General features: G+C 37.4%; 1 protein-coding gene across 1 annotated transcript in view; it reads left to right on the forward strand.

Annotated features, from left to right (window-relative positions):
• LRRC9 (leucine rich repeat containing 9) overlaps nt 1–22,984 on the forward strand; it is a 137,847-nt gene that overhangs the window by 15,643 nt on the left and 99,220 nt on the right. The window contains exons 4-8 of the mRNA XM_049897440.1: nt 1,880–2,020; nt 2,724–2,787; nt 6,338–6,408; nt 13,289–13,471; nt 19,842–19,997. Coding sequence (XP_049753397.1) covers nt 1,880–2,020; nt 2,724–2,787; nt 6,338–6,408; nt 13,289–13,471; nt 19,842–19,997 — 615 coding nt within the window. The remainder of the gene's footprint in view (nt 1–1,879; nt 2,021–2,723; nt 2,788–6,337; nt 6,409–13,288; nt 13,472–19,841; nt 19,998–22,984) is intronic.

A 22,984-nucleotide genomic window follows, 5' to 3' on the forward strand; every position in this document is an offset into this window, starting at 1 on the left:
GGAAATGCTCATGATCATTAGCCATTAACCCAGACCCAGTGCCGTCGAGTCATTAGAGAAATGCAAATCAAAACTACAGTGAGCTAGCATCTCACTCCAACAAGGCTGGCATTAATCCAAAAAACACAAAATAATAAATGTTGTGGAGAGACTGGAACACTTATACACTGCTGGTGGGAATGTAAAATGGTACAACCACTTTGGAAATCCATTTGGTGCTTCCTTAAAAAGCTAGAAATAGAACTACCATACAATCCACCAATCCCATTACTCAGAATACATTCTCGAGAAGAACCTTTGCACGAACAGATATATGTACACGATGTTCATTGCAGCACTGTTTACAATAGCAAAAAGATGGAAGCAACCAAGGCTCCCAACAGTGGATGAAGGGGTACATAAATTATGGTATATTCACACAATGGAATACTTTGCACTGATAAAGAACAACCATGAATCTGTGAAACATTTCATAACATAGAGGAACCTAGAAGGGATTATTCTGAGTGAAATTAGTCAGGTGCAAAAGGACAAATATTGTATGATACCACTCACGAAATAGTTTAAACACAGAAGAAAATACTCTTTGATGATTACAGGGTGGAGAGTGGGGGAGGGGGTATTCACGAATTAGATAGTGGACAAGACGTATTTTAGGCGAAGGGAAAGACAACACACAATACAAGAGAGGTCGGCACAAATGGACTAAACCAAAAGCAAAGAAGTTTCCTGAATACAACCAAATGCTTTGAAGGCCAGAGTAGCAGGGATGGGGGCCTGGGGACCATGGGTTCAGGGGATACCTAGGTCAATTGGCATAACAAAATGTGTTAAGAAAACATTCTGCATCCCACTTTGGTGAGTGGCGTCTGGGGTCTTAAACACTAGCAAGGAGCCATCTAAGATGCATCAATGGGTCTCAACCCACCTGGAGCAAAGGATAATGAAGAACACCAGAGACAAAAGGTAATTATGAGCCCAAGAGACGGAAAGGGCCGCATAAATCAGACAGTACATCAGCCTGAGACCAGAAGAACTGGATGGTGCCAGGCTATGACCAATGAAGGCCCTGACAGGGAACACAACAGAGAATCCCTGATGGAGCAGGTGAACAGTGGGATGCAGACCTCAAATTCTTATTAAAAAACCAGACTTAATGGTCTGACTGAGAGTAGAAAGACCCTGGAGGTCATGGTCCCCAGGCCTTCTCTTAGCCCAAGACAGGAACCATTCCCAAAGCCAACTCTTCATACAGGGATTGGACTAGACTATGAGACAGAAAATGATACTGGTAAGGAGTGAGCTTCTTGGCTCCAGTAGACACATGAGACTATGTGGGCAGCTCCTGTCTGGAGGGCAGTTGAGACGGCAGAGGGGAATAGGAGCTGGCTGAATGGACACGAGGAGTACAGTATGGAGAGGAGGAATGTGCTGTCTCATTAGGGGGAGAACAACTAGGAGTACATAGCAAAGTGTATGTAAATTTTTGTATGAGAGACTGACTTGTAAACTTCCACTTAAAGCACAATAAAAATAAATAAATAAAAACATTTTAGATGATCTTAAGGAAAAAAAATTGTACATGCATTATGATTGTAACCAGATAAAAATAGGCCTAGAGTTGATTAAAATTGAAGGGGAATATGCCGAATTGAAAATAGTTGTTTTTAGGAAGATAAATTGTATTTTTTCCTTTAAAAATTTTAGTTCATTTTGCTGGATATTGATTTTGCAATAAAATGTGATTTTAAAAAGAAAATATACAGTAAAATAGTTTATTTTAACAAAAAAGTTTATAATTGTATTTTCTTTTAAAAATCAAAGGATTGATGATGAAACTTAAACTAATACTATTCAGTCTCCTTTTTTTTTTTAACAGAAAATTGAAGATCTTCAAGGATGTACAAATTTGGAAAAACTATATTTATATTATAATAAAATTTCCAAAATAGAAAATTTAGAGAGATTAATCAGATTGGAGGTTCTTTGGCTAAACCACAATGCAATTAAAAATATTGAGGTAAGATAATTTCAATGATTTATATGTAAGGTAAATAACTATTGTGGAGTTTAAACCACAATGTCCACGTCATATTACGTTTAAGAAATGAAATATTCATGACTTATAATTATCGTTAATAATAACATGTATGTACCGAAACCAAAAACCAAACCTGTTGCCATGGAGTCAGTTCCGCCCCATAGAGTAGAACTGCCCCATAGAGTTTCCCAGATGGATTTGAGCTGTCAACCTTTTGGTTAGCAGAGGTAGCTCTTAACCACTACGCCACCAGGGTTTCCAACATGTATATAGCATTTTATAAGATACAAAAGGCTTTGTATACATCATTTCCTTTACTCTTCACACCAAATCTGAGAAGTAGACGTTATTATTCCTGCTTTGCAGGTTTTAAAAAAGTTAAGAGAGACTATAACTTACCAAAGATTAAACAACACGCTGTGTGGTGTGTTCTTTTTCCTTCTTCTCCTCGTCTTTTTCTCTCTATTCCCCTCCCCGTTCCCTTCTCCTCCAGTAATTCTCTCCAGGTTCCAGTATAGAGAAACAAGGATGGCTTCAGTGAGGCACCTACTTCCCTCTTGCTTGTGAAGTGCACAGCACCCAGTGCTCAGCACAGCCAGTGAACTAACTAGATTGATCAGATGGTTTGTAAATACAGATTTTAATGATTTTTTCCTAAACTATTTGTCCTCTAAATTTTTAGGGCTTACAAACTTTGAAGAAGTTAAGTGATCTCAACCTTGCTGGAAATCTAATAAGTAGCATTGGTATGTACTGTTTCATTTGGAGTCTGAGATAATGCTGCGGTCATTTGTTATCAATATAAAAAGTACCCAATTAGATTTCTTTCTTTTAGACTTTTTTATAAGATATCTTAACAAAGCATTTCTAAACCTTTGATTATACGATGTGAAAGTATTGCCCATTAATCACTTGTAATTAATTATACAATGATACTGTTAATCTTATTCATATGTTATTGTTGTTGTTAGGTGCCGTCAAGTCAGTTCCGACTCGTAGCGACCCTATGCACAACAGAACGAAACACTGCCCAGTCCTGTGCCATCCTTACAATCGTTGTTTTGCTTGAGCCCATTGTTGCAGCCACTGTGTCAATCCACCTCGTTGAGGGTCTTCCTCTTTTCCGCTGACCCTGTACTCTGCCAAGCATGATGTCCTTCTCCAGAGACTGATCCCTCCTGACAACATGTCCAAAGTATGTAAGACGCAGTCTCGCCATCCTTGCTTCTAAGGAGCATTCTGGTTGTACTTCTTCTAAGGCGATTTGTTCGTTCTTTTGGCAGTCCATGGTATATTCAATATTCTTCGCCAACACCACAATTCAAAGGCGTCAGCTCTTCTTCAGTCTTCCTTATTCATTGTCCAGCTTTCACATGCATATGATGTGATTGAAAATACCATGGCTTGGGTCAGGCGCACCTTAGTGTTCAGGGTGACATCTTTGTTCTTCAACACTTTGAAGAGGTCCTTTGCAGCAGATTTGCCCAATGCAATGCGTCTTTTGATGTCTTGACTGCTGCTTCATGGCTGTTGATTGTGGATCCAAGTAAAATGAAATCCTTGACAACTTCAATCTTTTCTCCATTTATCATGATCTTTTCTTGCTCATTGGTCCAGTTGTGAGGATTTTTGTTTTCTTTATGTTGAGGTGTAATCCATACTGAAGGCTGTGGTCTTTGATTTTCATTAGTAAGTCCTTTTCACTTTCAGCAAGCAAGGTTGTGTCATCTGCATAACGCAGGTTGTTAATGAGTTTTCCTCCAATCTTGATGCCCTGTTCTTCTTCATATAGTCCAGCTTCTCGTATTATTTGTTCATCATACAGATTAAATAGGTATGGTGAAAGAATACAACCTTGACGCACACCTTTCCTGACTTTAAACCAATCAGTATCCCCTTGTTCTGTCTGAACAATTGCCTCTTGATCTATGTAAAGGTTGCTCATGAGCACAATTAAGTGTTCTGGAATTCCCATTCTTCGCAGTGTTATCCATAATTTGTTATGATCCACACAGTCAAATACCTTTGCATAATCGACAAAACACAGCTAAACATCCTTCTGGTATTCTCTGCTTTCAACCAGGATCCATCTGACATCAGCAATGATATCCCTGGTTCCACGTCCCCTTCTGAAACCGGCCTGAATTTCTGGCAGTTCCACGTCGATACACTCCTGCAGCCATTTTTGAATGATCTTCAGCAGAATTTTGCTTACATGTGATATTAATGATATCGTTCTATAATTTCCACATTCGGTTGGATCACCTTTCTTGGGAATAGGCATAAATATGGATCTTGCCAATCAGTTGGCCAGGAAGCTGTCTTCCATATTTCTTGGCATAAATGAGTGAGCACCTCCAGCACTGCATCTGTTTGTTGAAACATCTCAACTGATATTCCATCAATTCCTGGAGCCTTGTTTTTCGTCAATGCCTTCAGAGCAGGTTGGACTTCTTCCTTCAGTACCATCAGTTCCTGATCATATGCCATCTCTTGAAATGGTTGAACATTGACTAGTTCTTTTTGGTATAATGACTCTGTGTATTCCTTCCATCTTCTTTTGATGCTTCCTGCATCATTTAATATTTTCCCCATGGAATCCCTCACTATTGCAACTCGAGGCTTGAATTTTTTCTTCAGTTCTTTCAGCTTGAGAAACGCCAAGCATGTTCTTCCCTTTTGGTTTTCCATCTCCAGCTCTTTGCACATGTCATTATAATACTTTATTTTGTCTTTTCGAGAGGCCCTTTGAAATCTTCTGTTCAGTTCTTTTACTTCATGTATTCTTCCTTTTGCTTTAGCTGCTCCACACTCAAGAGCAAGTTTCAGAGTCTCCTCTGACACCCACCTTGGTCTTTTCTTTCTTTTCTGTCTTTTCAGTGACCTCTTGCTTTCTTCATGGATGATGTCCTTGATTTCATTCCACAGCTTGTCTGGTCTTCGGTCACTAGTGTTCAATGTGTCAAATCTGTTCTTGAGATGGTTTCTAAATTCAGGTGGGATATACTCAAGGTCATATTTTGGCTCTCGTGGACCTGCTCTGATTTTCTTCAGTTTCATCTTGAACTTGCATATGAGCAATTGATGGTCTGTTCCACAGTCGGCCCCTGGCCTTGTTCTGACTGATGATATCGAGCTTTTCCATCGTCTCTTTCCACAGATGTAGTCAATTTGATTTCTGTGTGTTCCACCTAGCGAGGTCCATATGTATAAAAAATAGTCACTGTTTATGTTGGTGAAAGAAGGTATTTGCAATGAAGAAGTCATTGGTCTTGCAAAATTCTATCATTCGATCTCCGGCATTGTTTGTATCACCAAGGCCATATTTTCCAACTACTGGTCCTTCTTCTTTGTTTCCAACTTTCGCATTCCAATCTCCAGTGATTATCAATGCATCTTGACTGCATGTTCAATCAATTTCAGACTGCAGCAGCTGATAAAAAAACTTCTATTTCTTCATCTTTGGCCCTAGTGGTTGGTGCATAAATTTGAATAATAGTTGTATTAACTGCTCTTCCTTGTAGGTGTATGGATATTATCCTATCACTGACAGTGCTGTACTTCAGGATAGATCTTGAAATGTTCTTTTTGATGATGAATGCAACACCATTCCTCTTCGAGTTGTCATTCCCAGCATAGTAGACTATATGATTGTCTGATTCAAAATGGCCAATACCAGTCCATTTCAGCTCACTAATGCCTAGGATATCGATGTTTATGCATTCCATTTTTATTTTTGACAATTTCCAATTTTCCTAGATTCATACTTCGTACATTCTAGGTTCCGATTATTAATAGATGTTTGTAGCTGTTTCTTCTCATTTTGAGTCATGCCACACCAGCAAGTGAAGGTCCCGAAAGCTTTACTCCATCCACATCATTAAGGTCGACTCTACTTTGAGGAGGCAGCTCTTCCCCAGTCATCTTTTGAGTGCCTTCCAACTTGGGGGGCTCATCTTCCAGCACTGTATCAGACAGTGTTCCACTGCTCTTTATAAGGTTTTCACTGGCTAATGCTTTTCAAAAGTAGACTGCTGGGTCCTTCTTCCTAGTCTGTCTTAGTCTGGAAGCTCAGCTGAAACCTGTCCTCCATGGGTGACCCTGCTGTTATCTGAATACCGGTGGCATAGCTTCCAGCATCACAGCAACACACAAGCCCCTACAGGATGAAAAACTGACAGACACGTGGGGTATTCATATGTAGAAATGATTATATCTAACTCAAACGTGACAGGATATGAACAGGAGTTAAAACAAGAAATTTAATATTTCTTTAATGTTATTTTTAAATTAAAGGTCGATGTCTTGACCCAAATGAACAACTGGAAAGATTAAACCTTTCTGGAAACCAAATATGTTCTTTCAAGGTATGTTTAAATGGAATAATTCATTTTTATTTTTCAACCTAGGTAGTGAATCATCTTATTGAAGAAATGGACTAAATAACCCCTGTTTAAGGAATAATTTAATTATTTTGGGCTACCTGACCCTCTAGGAAGCTTTAGAGCTAGCCAAATTAAATTGGTCCTGATGTTCTAAAACTATTAAAACCAAGTAAATAACTATTTACTTGGCTTTTAGAACACCGCTTTCTCTTAGTTTTCCTCTAGTCTTTCTGGCTATAATTTTTCAGTTTCCTGATTTCTCGTCCCCTTGTAGCACCTAAATAGATTTCCCCACATTAGTCCTGGGATCTCTTCTCATTTCTATCATTCTATCTCATTTCTCTGGATAATCTCATCTTGTTTTTGACTCTAAGTGTCCTTTATCTACTGATTATCCCTTGATTGATACTACTGCTTTCCCTGAGGACTCACCAGAACTACAAACATCTCCTGTCCTAACCCAAACTGACTTTCTCCGCACCAAACCTTCTTCTGCAGGCTTCCCCACCTCTCTAAAAGCCATCTCCGTTTCTAGTAACTTAAGCCAAAATCTAAATCATTCTTGACTTCTCTCATTCTGCCATAGCCCAGATCCAATCCATCAGCAAATTCTATTGGCACCACTGTCAGAGTATGTCCAGAGTCTGACTACTTCTTACCACCTGCATCACTACCAACCTAGCTGAAGACACCATCATCTCTAACCTGCATTATTGAAAAAGCCTACTAACAGGTCTCCCTCTTTACCCCTTTCCTACTGTATTAGTTCTCTAGGACTGCCATAACAAAAGCCACAAACTGTGTGGCTTATAAGAACAGAAATTTATTGTCTCACAGTTCTAGAGTCTGGAAGCCTGCTTCAGAACTCAGCAGGGCTCTCTCTGAAGGCTCTAGGGTAAGATCCTTCCTTGTCTCTTCCGGCTTCTGGTACCTCCAAGCTTTTCTTGGCATTCCTTGGCTTATAGATGTATCTTCACATGGCCTTCTTTCCCCTGTGTGTCTGTTTCTGTATATCTACTCCTGTTTTATAAGGATACCAGTCATATAGGATTAGGACACAACCTATTCTAGGATGACCTCATGTTAACTTAACTGATAATGTTAACTGATAGAGTTAAAGTCTCTATTCCCAAATAAGGTCACATTCACAGGTACCAGGGGTTAGCACTTCAACATATATTTTTGAGGGACACGATTCAATCCATAACACCTACTATCAATCTGTTATCCACACAGTAGGCTGATCTTTTTAAAATATAAATCAGATCTAGTCACTCTTCTGCTCAAAACCCTCTCTTGGCTTCTCATCTTATTCAGAGTAAAATCCAATTGTTACAGTAGCCTACAGGACTCTAACATCCAGCCCCTACTGTCTCTGTAACTACCACTCTCCCCTTTCCTTACTCTATTCAAGCCACATTGGTCCCCTCACTGTCCCTTGAATATATCTAGCACCACTCATCATAGGGTGTTTACACTGGCTGGAATATTCTTGTCCCAGATACCTGCATAGATCACTCCCTCATTTCTTTTGGGTCATAGTTCAAATGTTCTATTCTTAGTGTCACCTTCCCTGCCTAATTTAGATAAAATAGCAACAACCCCCACTACTCTTCCCTACTTGCAACTCTCCCTATCATTCCCTGGTTTAGTTTTCTTCTTAGCACTTATCCTTATCCTTTACTAGACTACAAGCTCCATGAGTACGGAACTTTGCCTGTTTTGTTCACTGCTGTATCTTCAGTGCTTAGAACAGTACTCGATGTAGTAAATGTCAATAAATATTTTTTTTAAATGAATGAAAGAGAAAAAAAAAAAACCAAAATGGCTTAATGTTATGGCATATAATGTGGATTAAAAATATGGCATTCATAATTTTGATAGTTTCAGACTGTAAGTACATCTTCAAACACTTCCTCTATAAAATAATGAAGAAGAATAAATTCACCATAGACATTTTTAGTTCATCAGTATCATAGGAAATAACATAAGAAGACAACAAAAAACTATAGAACAAGGCAGACTATTATAAGTATCTTAAAAGTAGATATAAACAAAATTTTATTTTCTTGGTCAGTTCAAGAGGAGTTACTTGATTTGAACCTTGAAGGGTAGACAGAATTTCAACAGACACTGTAGGAGGCTATTGTACACCGGGGCAGGTGGGGAGCAGGGGAGAAGGGTAGGTGAGGTTAGGAATTCTAAGAGGAGAGAACAATATGAAAAAAGGTATAAAGGTAAGAAAGCAAGGGGTATATTTGAGTAACATGAGCATTGTTGTTTGATTGGAGTATAGAGTATATATGGAAATACTGGATGTTAATACTAGAAAAAGATTATGCCAGGCCATGTCTCAAGGAAGAGCCATGGTCATGGGTCACTATCTGCTGGGCAACAAGATGGCTTGCTGACTCTTAGCAGATTGGTTAATTAGCAAACTGGGCTAAACCCAGAACCCAGCAAGCACTTATTCAGGCAAGTAGATGAGCTCCTTACTGAATGGAGAAAGAAGGAAGGCAGATGCTGAGTGCCAAGAACTGTGAAGGGTCTGGGAATTCACCCTACTGGTAAGCTAACAAGCTAGCCTGTTACTATTTCATGGATGTTTGTAGAAGAAACAAGTCCTGAGTCAGAGACAAAGGACTTTTTTATTCATGACATAACAAGCAGCATAAGCATGATGTTAACTTGCTTTGATCCTGCATGCCCCCTAAGTCCCATGAGGGTGATGCTGGTAGACCTAGATAAGTGCTGAACATAAAGTGGATTTGCATCACAATGAAGGAAAACTGAATTTGGGAATCTACTTCTTTAACAACAAGCAGAAGCAAGCCTGAACTTTTTCGAAGGGTGAGGGGAGACATTACCTCATTCATATAGGTTGTTCACTACAAACTCAACCCTGAGAATGGGCAAAGAGCATACCCAGCAAGAAAGTGAAGGGACACTCAGGGCCCTTGATGAGTTGTCTCTCCCAACATTGATGCAATGATAAAGTCGTAGATGACCATAGACTAGACATGTGGGCAATAAGCTATGATTGAAACCGGAAACACTTAGACAGTAGTAGCAAGGACTGGGTCCTTAGCACAGGTAATAGCCAGTGATAGACAAATGAATGAATGAATCAATAAGTAGTAAACAAATAAATAGATAATTAATTAATATTTGTATTCTCCCTCTAAATTTTGCCAGATCATGATATACTGAATCTTCAAGTCAAACTAAGCGCTTAGAAATGTAGAACTTTGATCTGTTAGACACATAATAAAATTAAAGGGCAAAAAAAAAAATGCCTGGGAAGTTACATTTTCAGTGAATACAGTAAGCTAAGGATTAATATCCTGTTGAAAGAGTCCTTTTACATCCATTAAAAAAAAAACCTAATTCACCAATAGAAAAAGAGCAAATGAGCTGATAGTTTGTAGAATTGAACTTCATATGGCTAGTAAACTCGTAAAACAATTCTCAGTCTTACTGCAAATGAGTAAAGTATAAATATAAATATGAACTAACTTTTAACTCAACTTTTAACTAGTGATATTTTAAATAATAAGGATTTTTATGGACATACTGTTCTGTGCTAGCAAGACTGGATGTTACAGACACTGATATGCTGTCAATAGAAGTTTAAACTAGTAGAGCTTTCTAGGACGCATTTAGGCAATATATAAACCCATTGCCATTGAGTCAATTCCGACTCAGAGCAGCCATATAGGGCAGAGTAGAGCTGCCCCATGGGATTTCCAAGACTGCCACATCTTTCTCCAGTGGAGCAGCTGGTTCATTCAAACTGCTGAGCACCTTTGATTAGCAGCCACATGTTTAACCACTGTGCCACCAGGGCTCCTTAGGCAGTATATGCCAAATTCTTTAAAAAGGTTTGTATTCTTTGATCTCAATTTCCCTTTTAGGAATCTATCCCAAGAAAATAATGTGAAATTTGAACAAAGCTTTATACTTAAGTATGTTTAAATTGCAGAAAAGATCAGAGGGAGCTATGAAAGACAAATTCAGAGTGCTGTGTTAGCATTTAGAAGTGTAGTCTAGCCCTGTTTGGGAGGTCAGGTCAAAACATCCTTGAGGAGGTAATGTTGAAGCTAACATAGGGAACACGAGTGGGTATTGCCTAGGGAAAGAGCATTCCAGGCAAAAGTGAAGCACGTGTGATGGTCCTAAGTGGTAGAAGGGAGCACGGCAAATTCAAAGAACTAGAAATCCTGTGTGGCTGGGACAGAGTGAGGAAAAGAACCATGATGAGACTAGATAAGAAAGAACTTTTGTGCCAGCCTTCCATAGACACCAGGCACCACAATACTAATTTTCAAAGAGACTTCGTGCCTATAACTCCAGTGTCATGTGACTTCTAAGTATCGATGAGGTGGGGGGAGGTTTCTGTATAGGACTTCAGAGTTCACACTCACTGTCTCCTACCCCAGACTGATGGTCAGATGTAACATATCCACCTGATAGCAACTTTACTGCCAGAAAACAAACAAACAGACCCTCTCCTGTCAAATCAGCTCTGAGTCATAGTGACCCCACAGGGTTTCCAAAGCTGTAAATCTCTACGGAGGCAGACTGCCTCATCCTTCTCCTAAAGAGCCACCGATGGTTTCAAACCACTAGCCTTTCAGATAGCTTTAACCATTGCACCACCAGGGCTCCTGCTACAAATAGTTCTATACTTATCTTCCTCACCCCTACAGAATTTGACTAGACATCTTCCTCTCAGAGCAACTATGTGTAGTCCTACTGTTGCCATGGATTCAGCCCTACTCCCAGGTCAGTCCGGTGACCCAACTTGTCACTGGTACAGAAAGAGAGTTTGGACACACATTAGCCACTTGTCCCTGTCTTACTCTTGACTCTAGCAGCCATTGATTTCACTACTCGCTTTCCCATTCCATTTGTACTTCATCTTCGAAACTGATGCCTCCTGGTTCTTTGGATTTACCTTGACTCTGATTCTGACTCTCATAACCGGTGTTGCATCTTTTCAAATTAAACCCTACCGTAGTAACCTCCTACCCCAGGCATCACCCCAGTAATGCTAATATAGAGGAAGATGGAAGGATGTCTCGGAGGTTAGTGGAAAGCAATAATCATTCAGCTTTCAATTCAACTCACATGTTAATTTAGTACCTTCTGTGATGTGAGTCCTAAGTGTTGGGAGTACAATATTAATACAAGACACTAGCCCTGCTCTCAAGGGTTAGTTTATCTCAGGCATTAGCAAACTTTTTCTGTAAAGGGCCAGATAGTAATTATTTTAGGAGTTGTGGGCCACATACGAGGAGCCTTGGTGGTGTAGTGGTTAAGTGCTTGGCTGCTAACCAAAAGACTGGTGGTTCAAACCCATCAGCTACTCCGCAGAAGAAAAATGTAGCGGTCTACTTCATAAAGATTAGAGGCTTGGAAACCCTATGGGGCAGTTCTACTCTGTCCTACAGGGTTGCTATGAATCGGAATCAACTCACAATGGATTTGGTTTTTTGGTTTGAGGGCCACATATGCTCTCTGTTGAATGTGTGTGTGTATATACATATATATATATACACACACACATATGTATGTCTGTGTTTTTAGAACACGTTAAAAATTTTAAAACCATTTTTAGTTGGTACACTTAGGACCAAAGCCCATACAGACCCCTGTGGCATGCACAAGCATTTGTCAATAGGGTATGATAAATCTGCAACAAAGCTAAAGGCCAGTGGCTAAGACAGCTCATAGGAGGAGCATCTACCCCAACCTGGGGGGATGAAAGAAGGTCCCCAGAGAAGATAACATAGTGATTGTACAAAATAGAACAGGGGCCCCATAGCCTTTGATAAGTAGAGCAGATATGGAAGCAGAGGAAAATGGAGAGCAGTACTCCTAGGTGGTAAGTATGGGGACTGGGGGTGAAGGAAGCAGAAGACCAACAGGTACACTGGGGCAATTGTTAGCAGGAGGAATTGTGCAAAGGAGGCAAAGTTGTCTTCATGCATACATGAGCTCAGGTGACTGGCTTCAAGGTTGGAATACATGATTTAGCAAATATTTTTTAATCTTCTGTGTTTAAAATGTACAGTTGGATTGAGTTTGCTCTTTATTGTTGATCTGTTTTTTATGTATCTAGCTTTTTTTCGCTGTTGTTAGGTGCAGTTGGTTCCAACTCATAGCAACCCTGCGTACAATCGAACAAGACACTGCCCAGTCCTGTGCCATCCTTACAATTGTTATTATGCTTGAGCTCATTGTTGCAGCCACTGTCAGTCCATCTTGTTGAGGGTCTTCCTCTTTCGTGCTGACCCTCTACTTTACCAACATGATATCCTTCTGCAGGGACTAATCCCTCCTGATAACATGTCCAAAGTATGTGAGATGTAGTCTTGCCATCCTCACTTCTAAGAAGCATTCTGGCTGTGCTTCTTCCAAGACAAATTTATTTGTTTTTCTGGCAATCTACGGTATATTCAATATTCTTCACTAACACCATAATTCAAAGGCATTGATTCTTCTTCGGCCTTCCTTAGTCATTGGCCAGCTTTCGCATGCATATGAGGTGATTGAAAACACCATGGCTTGGGTCAGGCACACCTTAGTCTTCAAAGTGACATCTTTGCTTTTTAACACTTTAAAGAGGTCTTTTGCAGCCGATTTGCCCAATTTAATGCATCATTTGGTTTCTTGACTGCTGCTTCCATGGGTGTTGATTAAGAAAAACATTTAGCTATCTAAATCACTTTAATACATTTAAGCTCATAATTAGAACTCATTATATTAGATTACAGATGATCTTAAGTGTTCAAATGCCTCCTTTCAGAATGGGCAGTCACAATTAATTAATTAAACATTATCATTGCTACTGTTTTAGGACCTCACTAACTTAACCAGGCTGCGTCGCTTAAAGGATTTGTCACTGAATGATCCTCAGTATAAAACCAATCCAGTTTGTCTGCTGTGTAATTATTCCACACATATATTGTATCACTTGCCTTCTCTTCAAAGACTTGACACATTTGATGTGTCATCAAAGCAAATCAAGGAACTGGCAGATGTAAGTACATCCTTAATCAGGTATCTGTGACTGAAGTTCAATTAATTAACTTTCTTTCTGGCTGTGTCCACATAAATTAAGTAGTATTATCTGTCACTTCTTATCACCAAATGTATTTTTGTCTCAGTGAGCTGCATATTTCACATAAAAGTGTATAAATAATAACATTATTACTAGAATTTTAATTTCAGTGGTAGTATTGGAAGCTGAAATAATAGAAAACATTGTTTATAATCTATACAAAACTACAGCAAAGAAGTCTGAAAAATTATCATCAATGTTTAGAGTAATTAGACTGGTGCTACATGCATAAAAATTAATTAAGCCTAAATAGAAATAGAAATGAAACAAGTAACTTTTTATTTGGAATGCTGTATATCAAATAGGAGGATATATACGATTGATGATAGTATGCCGAGGATTAAGTAGAATTTAATCTAATTATTTATTAATTTAATGATTTTGGGTTCCCTGGAAGTGTAGGTAGATCTACCCACGCCACCATAACAACTCTGGAATCTGGAAGAGAGCTGTTTCTGGGCTACCACTGACAGCGAACCACCCCTATAAGGGGGCCACGTTGACATATCACCAAGAGATCTATAATTTCAAAATGGAGTTCATAGGGTTTCGCCATGTTTATTAATATTCTTTCCACATTATATTTCCAATCCAGTGAGCCACCCATCTTTCCCATTTGTTGTGTTCATTCAGTTCATTACCCAATAAATAGTTTTTGAGTATTTAATATATGCCAAGCATTTAAGCATGTGGATGCTCCTACGATGAAGTCCTCCCATCCTTTCCTGTTGCTCATTCATCGTCTTAACATAGATAGGAATGTCTGTCCATTTAACTTAACTCGGTTATCTTCTCTTGCTGGCTTAACTGAGGATTTATTCTCAGTCTCCTTTTTTTTTTTCCAAGGTTGAGATTGTCCTCTCTCCCGCCCCCAGCCTAAGAAATGAACTGTCTTGCAATACTGAGCAAAGAGCTAGAGTCTTGTCTATTATCAGATGGTCGAAGTCATTGGCGGGCTAGGCTTCAGTATCTCCTCTAATAGTAAAAAATTAAAGGCAAAATTTCTGCAGTGACAACCATATTTTTGAAATTTCCATCATCATCATCTATGTAGTTTTATATCAAGCAAAGATTCTGTGAAGGTGAACAGGGCAAACATGCTTCAAGAAGTTATTTGATTAATTCATTTATCTTACAAATATTTTATGGCTGTTAGATCTGAAGCACAGTTCAAGGTGCTAGAGATACAGAATGACCAAAACAGACAAGATCTGCTCTCTTGGCGCATACATTTTAATGAAAGAAGACAGAGAGGCAACTAAATGAGTAAATAGTATGTTAGATGGTGATAAATACTATGGAGAAAAATAAAGCAAGAGTGAAGGAAAGGGGATTGTTGGTAGGGACAGGGGAAGAGTGTTGGCTATTTTATATAAAATTATTAGGAAAAAGCTTCACTGATAAGGTTACATTCAAGTAGTGACCTGAAGAAAGTAGGGGAGCAAACCATGTGAATATCTTGCTTTTCAGGAATCAGTAAATGCAAAGACCTTGAGGCAGGACAGTCCATCCCATATTTGAAGAACAAGGAGGCTAGTGTGGTTAGAGCCGAGTGAGGGGAGAGAAGTAAGAGATAAAGCAGCAGTGGCAGGGCTCAGATTATGTGAGACTCTGTAGAATGTTTTGAGGATATTGGCTTTTACTCTAAGTGAGATAGGAGCCACTGGAAAATTCTGAGTAAAAGAGGGATACCTCCAAGATACCTTATGTTTTAAAAAAAAGATTCTTCCAGCTGATGTATTAAAAATAGACAATTAAAGGGACACAAGTGAAAGCACAGAGACCAGTTAGGAGACAATTCTAGTAACTTAGATGGGAGATGTGATGGTTTAATACAGGGTGTTAGTAGAGGAGGTGGTAAGAAGTGATCAAATCCTGATGGTATTTGGAAGGTGGAACCCCTCCAGATTTGCTGATAGATTGAGTGCGAGGTGTAGAGGAAAGAAGTAATGTCAAAATACTGACCAAAGCAACTGAAGGCAAGATTTACTATTTGATGCAATAAAGAAGAACATGGGAATAGATTTAGGAGGAAGAATCACTGTCTAAATTTAAGCATGTTAAGTTTGAGTGGTCTTTTGAGCATCCAAATGGAGATGTTTAGTAAGTAATTGAATATACTCATCTGCTGAAAGGTCCATGTTGGAGATATAAAATGGGAATTGAAAGCAGAAAGATGATACTTAAAGTCACAGGCTAGATGAATCACCAAGGGAATGGTGTGGATGGAGAAGTGTGTTACTTGGGTGTTAGAGGTTGGGGAGGGGAGGAAACTGAGAAAAATAAGTAAAAGCAGCAAGTTCTTCTGATGTTCTGTCTGAGATACTCATGTGTTTGGCTCAGTCATGTGTCTGTTATGGGTGGTGTGGTTTAAAGAACAAAATAAGGAATCGTTGTGTAATTGCTGACATTATATTTCATGTCATTATATTATATGTCATTATATTTCAGTTTTTCCATGGTAAAATGCTTACCCTATTTTTACCTTCTAAGGTCCAAATAAAATTATATAATATAGCTCAACTTTTGATTCAAACCAAAGTGATTTTTCAAACTCAAAGTATTTTTAATTTAAGAATTTGTATAATCTTCCAGGATGCTTTCTTCATTGCTATTCATAAGATGACAGGTTGTGGCAATTCTCTGATGTGATGAAGCCTTGACCAAAGTGATGTTGATTCTTAAAATTCCCCCCTATGCTATACAGGGACTGTATAAACAGTAGTATGTGTAAACTGCAAATGGCAAGTAAATTCAGGTCTCACCAGGAGGACCTCCAGGGACTCAGTATGGGACAGAGGGAAGAACATGGGGTTTGAGATCAGAAGACTTGGGTTCAAGCCCTACTGCATCTGTCACTACCTATCACTTAGGCAAGGTCCTTCACTTCTCTGAACTTGAGTTTTCTGAACTATTAAAATGGTTTTGACAGTAATAGTACCTACCCTTCATCACAGGATTATTGTGGGGTCCAGTGAATTAATATGTATAAAAGTTCATTTTAAGCATTAAGTATTATAAAAAATAATCTTTTTGTAATTGTAGTTGAGTGTATTTCTATATCTGAATGTTAATTTAATTTCTTTTTGGTCATCACAGAAGTAAATGGATCAGATTTTGTTTTAACTTAGTACAAACATGAAACTGAATTTAGCATTATAATTGAAGTCTAATTAAAAAAAACTTTATTAAAGAATAGTGTGAGATTGAGAAACAAAAGAAGGGGAGGCCAAGATATTTGGTGGACAGTGCGGGAGGCACTCCCCGCAATTACTTGGTTTCTACCCTTTTTGAGCCCCCTAGTTGCTATACTTCTGATTTTTGGGCCTCGTCCCCTCAAGCTTCTGATAAAGTTTGTGTCCTCTGGGTTACAACAATTCCAAGATGATGCAGGGTTTCCAGCCCATTCCTGAAAGTGAGACCGCCAGTCCTTACAAAACTTTAGACCGGATAGGGAGAGATTTCTACTCTACTAGGCAGGCCAACAACCTGGTGTCAGCTTGAAGAAGTTATAGAAGAGACCTCCACCCCTACACTCTCGTAAAGAATCATGAGTATGAAATCTCTCAGGGGAGATTGAGACAGATAGGGTTAACTGTGCCAGTGGCTGAACAAACCAAAAAAAAACCCAAACCAAACCCACTGCCGTCAAGTCGATTCCGATTCATAGTGACCCTATAGGACAGAGTAGAACTGCCCAATAGAGTTTCCAAGGAGCGCCTGGCGGATTCAAACTGCTGACCTCTTGGTTAGCAGTCGTAGCACTTAACCACTATGCCACCAGCTTTACTATCTAGGAGTTGGGTAAACAGGAACCCACCCTGTCAACATGAGATAAGACTGAAACAACCCATGCATTGCTATCTCCTTCTTAGTGTTTTTCTAGTCCCCTCCTCCTTTACAGGCTCCACATGCACGAAAGAACAAAGTGTGACCGTTGTTTAACCTTCCTTAGCCCTGTGAAGATGGCAATATAGTGCTGAAGATCAAGTGCGCTTGCGCTATATCTCATAAGTGATGCCAAGGGCTGCACAGAGGACTCCATCTTGAATATCAGGGGGTTCCATCTTAGATTCCAGATGAGCATGAAACCTAATTAGCATACACCACAATTCTGAGAGGTACACGCCCCTTGGAAGAAGCCTACTAAATATTCATTACTGTCTTGTCTCCCCTGAACCCATATAACCCCTAACCTTGTTTCCCTTTTTGAGTCAGTCTTTCAAAGAGGCTTAGATCCTCGCTGACTCCTTTTACTTGACTCAAGCAAAATAAAGCTTGCTGAAGATAAAAAAATAAAAAACTTTTCTACTTAAACAGGCAAGTAGTTCTACCTAAGTCCTTGAAAATGACTTTGACAATTACTTTCTATTGATTATTAATTCTCAAAAGTCCAAACACACACACACACACACACACAAATGGAATAGATAGTCAACCTACAAAGTTGATTTGCTACATATCTACAGTTTACAAGAAGTTCTTCCCTATTTCTCCAAGATCTTAGTATATACCCTCAAACAAGGACCCGAAACCCGTATTGATAACCCCTTATTTATTGCTTTTATTGCTACAACACACTAAGTAGTTTTGAAGAGTTCAATAAAATATCAAAACTTATGTTTCTATATTCAGATGTATGTATATTCTTAATAAAATAGAAAAATAAATTGGAAGACACTGTGGAGGGACTGGGGAGATGGGAAGGTGGTGTGGGAAGTAGACTTCTCATTGTATATCTTTTAATTTTTTTTTTTTAAACATGTCACTATATAACTTATTAAAAAACAAATAAAAGTAAGGGTTCCCCCCCGACTCGGGGACTCCAAGTTAAATTTGAATTTGAGATAAACAACCAATAATGTTTTAGTATAAGTATGTAAGTAAAAGTAAGTTCAGTAACTATGATATTGAACATTACTTATTGTTTATCTGAAATTCAAATTTAACTTGGCATCTTGTGTTTTATCCGGCAACCCTACCTCCACCCCGAGTTCTCTTGGTATCTTAGATTTAAGAATTCATTAGAAGTTTTTTTAGTTGTCACTGACAAAACATTTTTAATTGGATTTTTCATTTTCTCCAAATAGGCAAAAAATCAAAAAACACCATTTGCCATTTCCTTGGTTACATTTAGCTAATTCATTTGCACCTCAGAAATCAAGCTCTTCCTCATCAGAGACTTTTCTGTCAGTCCTAAAATATTGCATCATCCTAAAAGAAACTTTTTTCTTAACTTGTTCTATGAATATGAATTCCTTGTTTTTGACAGAGGAACTTAGTGATTTCAGCTCCAGAACTTCATAATTTGCAGTCAGAACATGGGGGAAAAAATTATATTTGGCTTGTTCATCATGCCATATGTTTGTTTCTATTCAGTATTTTATGCCAGATAATTCAGAGGGAGCTTGATTTTTCACTCTATTTCAAATCATCACAATAGATAACACTAAATAGAGCCTGCATCTATTGAAAATACATGTCCAGAACAGCATACAAACCTTATAACTTATTTGAAGTACAGATTTCCTGATAAAGAGAAATGGCTTTATTGTTTCAGATAAATGCATAAAACTAGGTCATATTTTTATAGTGCACCTGATATGTTTGTTTTCTCCTTGTATGGTTCTTTTTGACTATCTAAGTCTCAAGCACTAGTTAACTGATATTTTTTAATGGTGGATTTAACCAGTTTATTATAATAGACCTATTAATACTTGAATGATCCATTGGTATTAAGAAATTCAAGGTAATTAGATTAGATTGACCATTTAGTAATTTTCTCAGTCTAAAGCCAATTCATTTGGAGCATGAAACATTAAGTGCTATTTTTTAGCCATACTTTTAAGAAATAAATTAAGTAACCTTGTATTTGCTTTTAACATTTTTAAATTTCTTTACTTTTCCCCAAGTTGATCAAATAGGATTAATGTAATTATATATTTGCTTTAGTAATACTGTTTCATTAGCTAAATGATCCTGTTATATAAACTGAATTTTTCTGTAGTCTCTTTCTGCAGTCACCCTAGGAATAAATGAGAATATGCCTCACATTTAAAATATTATGCATAAAGAAAATCTTTGGAATATTATTTTTTGCTAATTAAGTTTAAATACGGAAATTTGTATAACCATTATCATTCCGTCATTATCATAAGTAATTGAACATGCAAAACTTTCTATTGTTATATAGGACATGGCACACTCATAATAATACCACTAGTAACATATACTACTAACAAATAATTTTGCTTGTTTTAGCTAAATTTGTGTTCTGTCTTACTTCTAGACCACGACAATGAAAAAAATAATGTATTACAGTATGCGCATAAAAACTGTGCAGAGACATCTTAATGAAGACCTTGAAAAACTGAAAGATCGAAAATCCAAATTGCAAAAGTTGCCAGAAGAACGAATAAAATTATTCAGCTTTGCTAGAAAAAATGTAAGCATTAATATTGTAAAATTTAAGTGGTCACTTTTTAAGAAAACTACCAGATAAAGTAACATTGTCTTTTAAATTATATATTTGTATATATAGATATAATTTTTTTTTAATTAATACTGAATTTCAAGTTAAGTATGCCGTCAAGACAATGTTTAGATTCTAGGAACTTAACTTTAAACTACGTTCTGAGCTTACCTGTTGTTGTAGGGTCGATTCGGACTCGTAGCAACCCTATAGGACAAAGTAGAACTGCCCCCTGGGGTTTGCACAAGTGCGTGGTGGATTCAAACTGCCGACCTTTTGGTTAACAGACAAGGTCTTAATCACTATGCCACCAGGGCGCCATTCTGTGCTTAGAAATATACAATTCAAAAACTGTGTAGGCTATATTTATTTATGAAATTCTTTTTAATAGCAGTGTCAACTTCCTGATTTTTTTAAAATTCTGTTTTAGGTGAAAGTTTACAGAGCAAATTAGTTTCTCATTAAACAATTAATACACATATTGTTTTGTGAGATTGGTTGCTAACCCCGCCATGTGTCAACGCTCTTCCCTTCTTGACCTTGTGTTCCCCATTTCCATTTGTCCAGCTTTCCTTTCCCCTCCTGCCTTCTCGTCCTTGCTTCTGAACTGGTGTGCCCACTTAGTCTCATATACTTGGTTGAACTATGCATGTTATTGTTTGTTTTACTGCCTAATCTTTGACCGAAGGCTGAACTTCAGGACTGACTTCAGTACTGAGTTAAAAGGATGTCTGGGGATATACTCTTGGGGTTTCTCCATATTTATGAAATTTTTCAAAAGATGTGTAGTTACTGTGATTCAGTCAGAGAGTTATAAGAGATCTGTTAGACTTATTCCAGCTGCATTTTTATTAGACACCAGCAGGCTGTACTCAAAATTCATTTTCTTTTTTAAAATCCTAAGATATAGCTTTACTAATAGATGGAAACTTTAAATGAAGCTATGCTTTAGTAGTCTATATTATGTGTGCTTGTTTATTTAGAATAAATTGGATTTCCTTTACTAAGAGTAGACCCTGAAAAACTAAAGATTATTTAGTTCAGAGCAGAAACTTGTATGTATGAGAACTTATATTGTAAAAGAGGGATTTGAGAAAATAATAATTACTCAACAAATGATATTAGAAAAATAGTCAAACTATTTGGGAGTAGGGAAGTTGAATCTTTACACTATACCAAAAGTAAATACCAGTTGGATAAAAGAATGAAATGTAAAAATGAAAACCTAAAAAAATTGAAGAATATATAGATGGATATCTAACTGATCTCAGCTTGCCAGAAAAAAGAAATGCTAGAAATCAGAAAGGAATAGGGTAGATAGATTTAACTGTGATTGATCAGTCAGTCAATCAATAAGTAAATAAACTCTTGTGTACTAAAAAGTCATTTTTAATAAAATTAAGCAACAATTGACAACCTAAAAAAATTGTTTTCAACAAACATGATAAATGAAGGTTTGGTGTCCTTAGTATAAAATTATTCTTGTAAAACAAGAGAAAAAGCAAATATCCAAATAAGAAAATTGAGCAAAGTACATAAGCTAGCATTTTACAAAGTAGAAATAAAAAGTTATTGATAAACATTTGAGAGTAGAATTCAACCTCATTATTAATTTCCAAATGCTAATTAACAGGAAACCATTTTTACCTATAGAACTGTCAAAGCTTAGCACATGGTAGTGCTGAGTCTGGTGAAGATGGGTGCAACACTATTACACCACTGATGGAAGTATAACTTTGGTCGTACATATCAAGAGCCTAAAAATATTCACAGCCTTTGAACCAGCACTCTATTTTAAAGGTTTGGATAAAGGTTTATATAAAATGATGTTTATCACGGCATTATTGATAACAATAAAAAATTGAAAATTATCTAAATGTTTAACAGCAGGAGAAATATTATTTATTCTTAAGATGAAATAGTAGGTAGCCATTAAAAACCAAGTTTTTGCCTTCTCTTTCTTGGGAGAAGGGGAGAGTGTTGACACATCACCGGGTTGGCAACCAATGTCATAAAATAATACATATATGAATTGTTTAATGAGAAACTAATTTGCTGTATAAACCTTCACCTAAAACACAATTTAACAAACCAAGTTTTTGAAATATATTTAGTATTTTTCTAAAATCAGCATGTTTTAATTGCTATTATAATTAGAAAAAAGATTCTCAAATTTAAAAATTAATAAAATTTAAATCATTTTAATTAAAGTCATTTAATTAAAATCACAGGAGGCTATTATGTGGAAATCATTTGTACATCAAAATGACAGATATAAAATGATTTCCACTTAATACATGCAAGTCCATGTATTAAATAAAATCTAAAAATATGAGAAATACTAACTATAGATTATACAGACTACATAACACTTAATTGTGCTCATGTGAAACCTGTTCATAGACCAAGAGGCAGTTGTTTGAACAGTACAAGGGATACTACATGGTTTAAAATCAGAAAAGGTGTGAGCCAGGCTTATATTCTTTTACCATACTTACTCAGTCTATATGCTGAGCAAATAATCCAAGAATCTGGACTATATGAAGAAGACGCAGCATCAGGTTTGGAGGAAAACTCATTAACAACCTGTGATATGCAGATGATACAACCTTGCTCGCTGAAAGTGGGGGGTACTTGAAGCACTTACTGATGAAGATCAAAGACTACAGCCTTCAGTATGAATTACACTTCAACATAAAACAAAAATCCTCGCAAATGGACCAATAAGCAACATTATGATAAACAGAACAGATTAAAGTTGTCAAGGATTTCATTTTATTTGGATCCATAGTCAACACCCATGGAAGCAGCAGTCAAGAAAACAAACAACGTATCTGCTGCAAAAGACTTCTAAAATCTTAAAAAGCAAAGATGTCACTTTGATGCCTGAGGTGCACCCGATCCAAGCCATAATCTTTTCAGTTGCCTCATAGGCGTGTGAAAGCTGGACAATGAATAAG

The sequence above is a fragment of the Elephas maximus genome, chromosome 10 (assembly GCF_024166365.1).
Source record: "Elephas maximus indicus isolate mEleMax1 chromosome 10, mEleMax1 primary haplotype, whole genome shotgun sequence".
Classification (NCBI taxonomy): Eukaryota; Metazoa; Chordata; class Mammalia; order Proboscidea; family Elephantidae; genus Elephas; species Elephas maximus.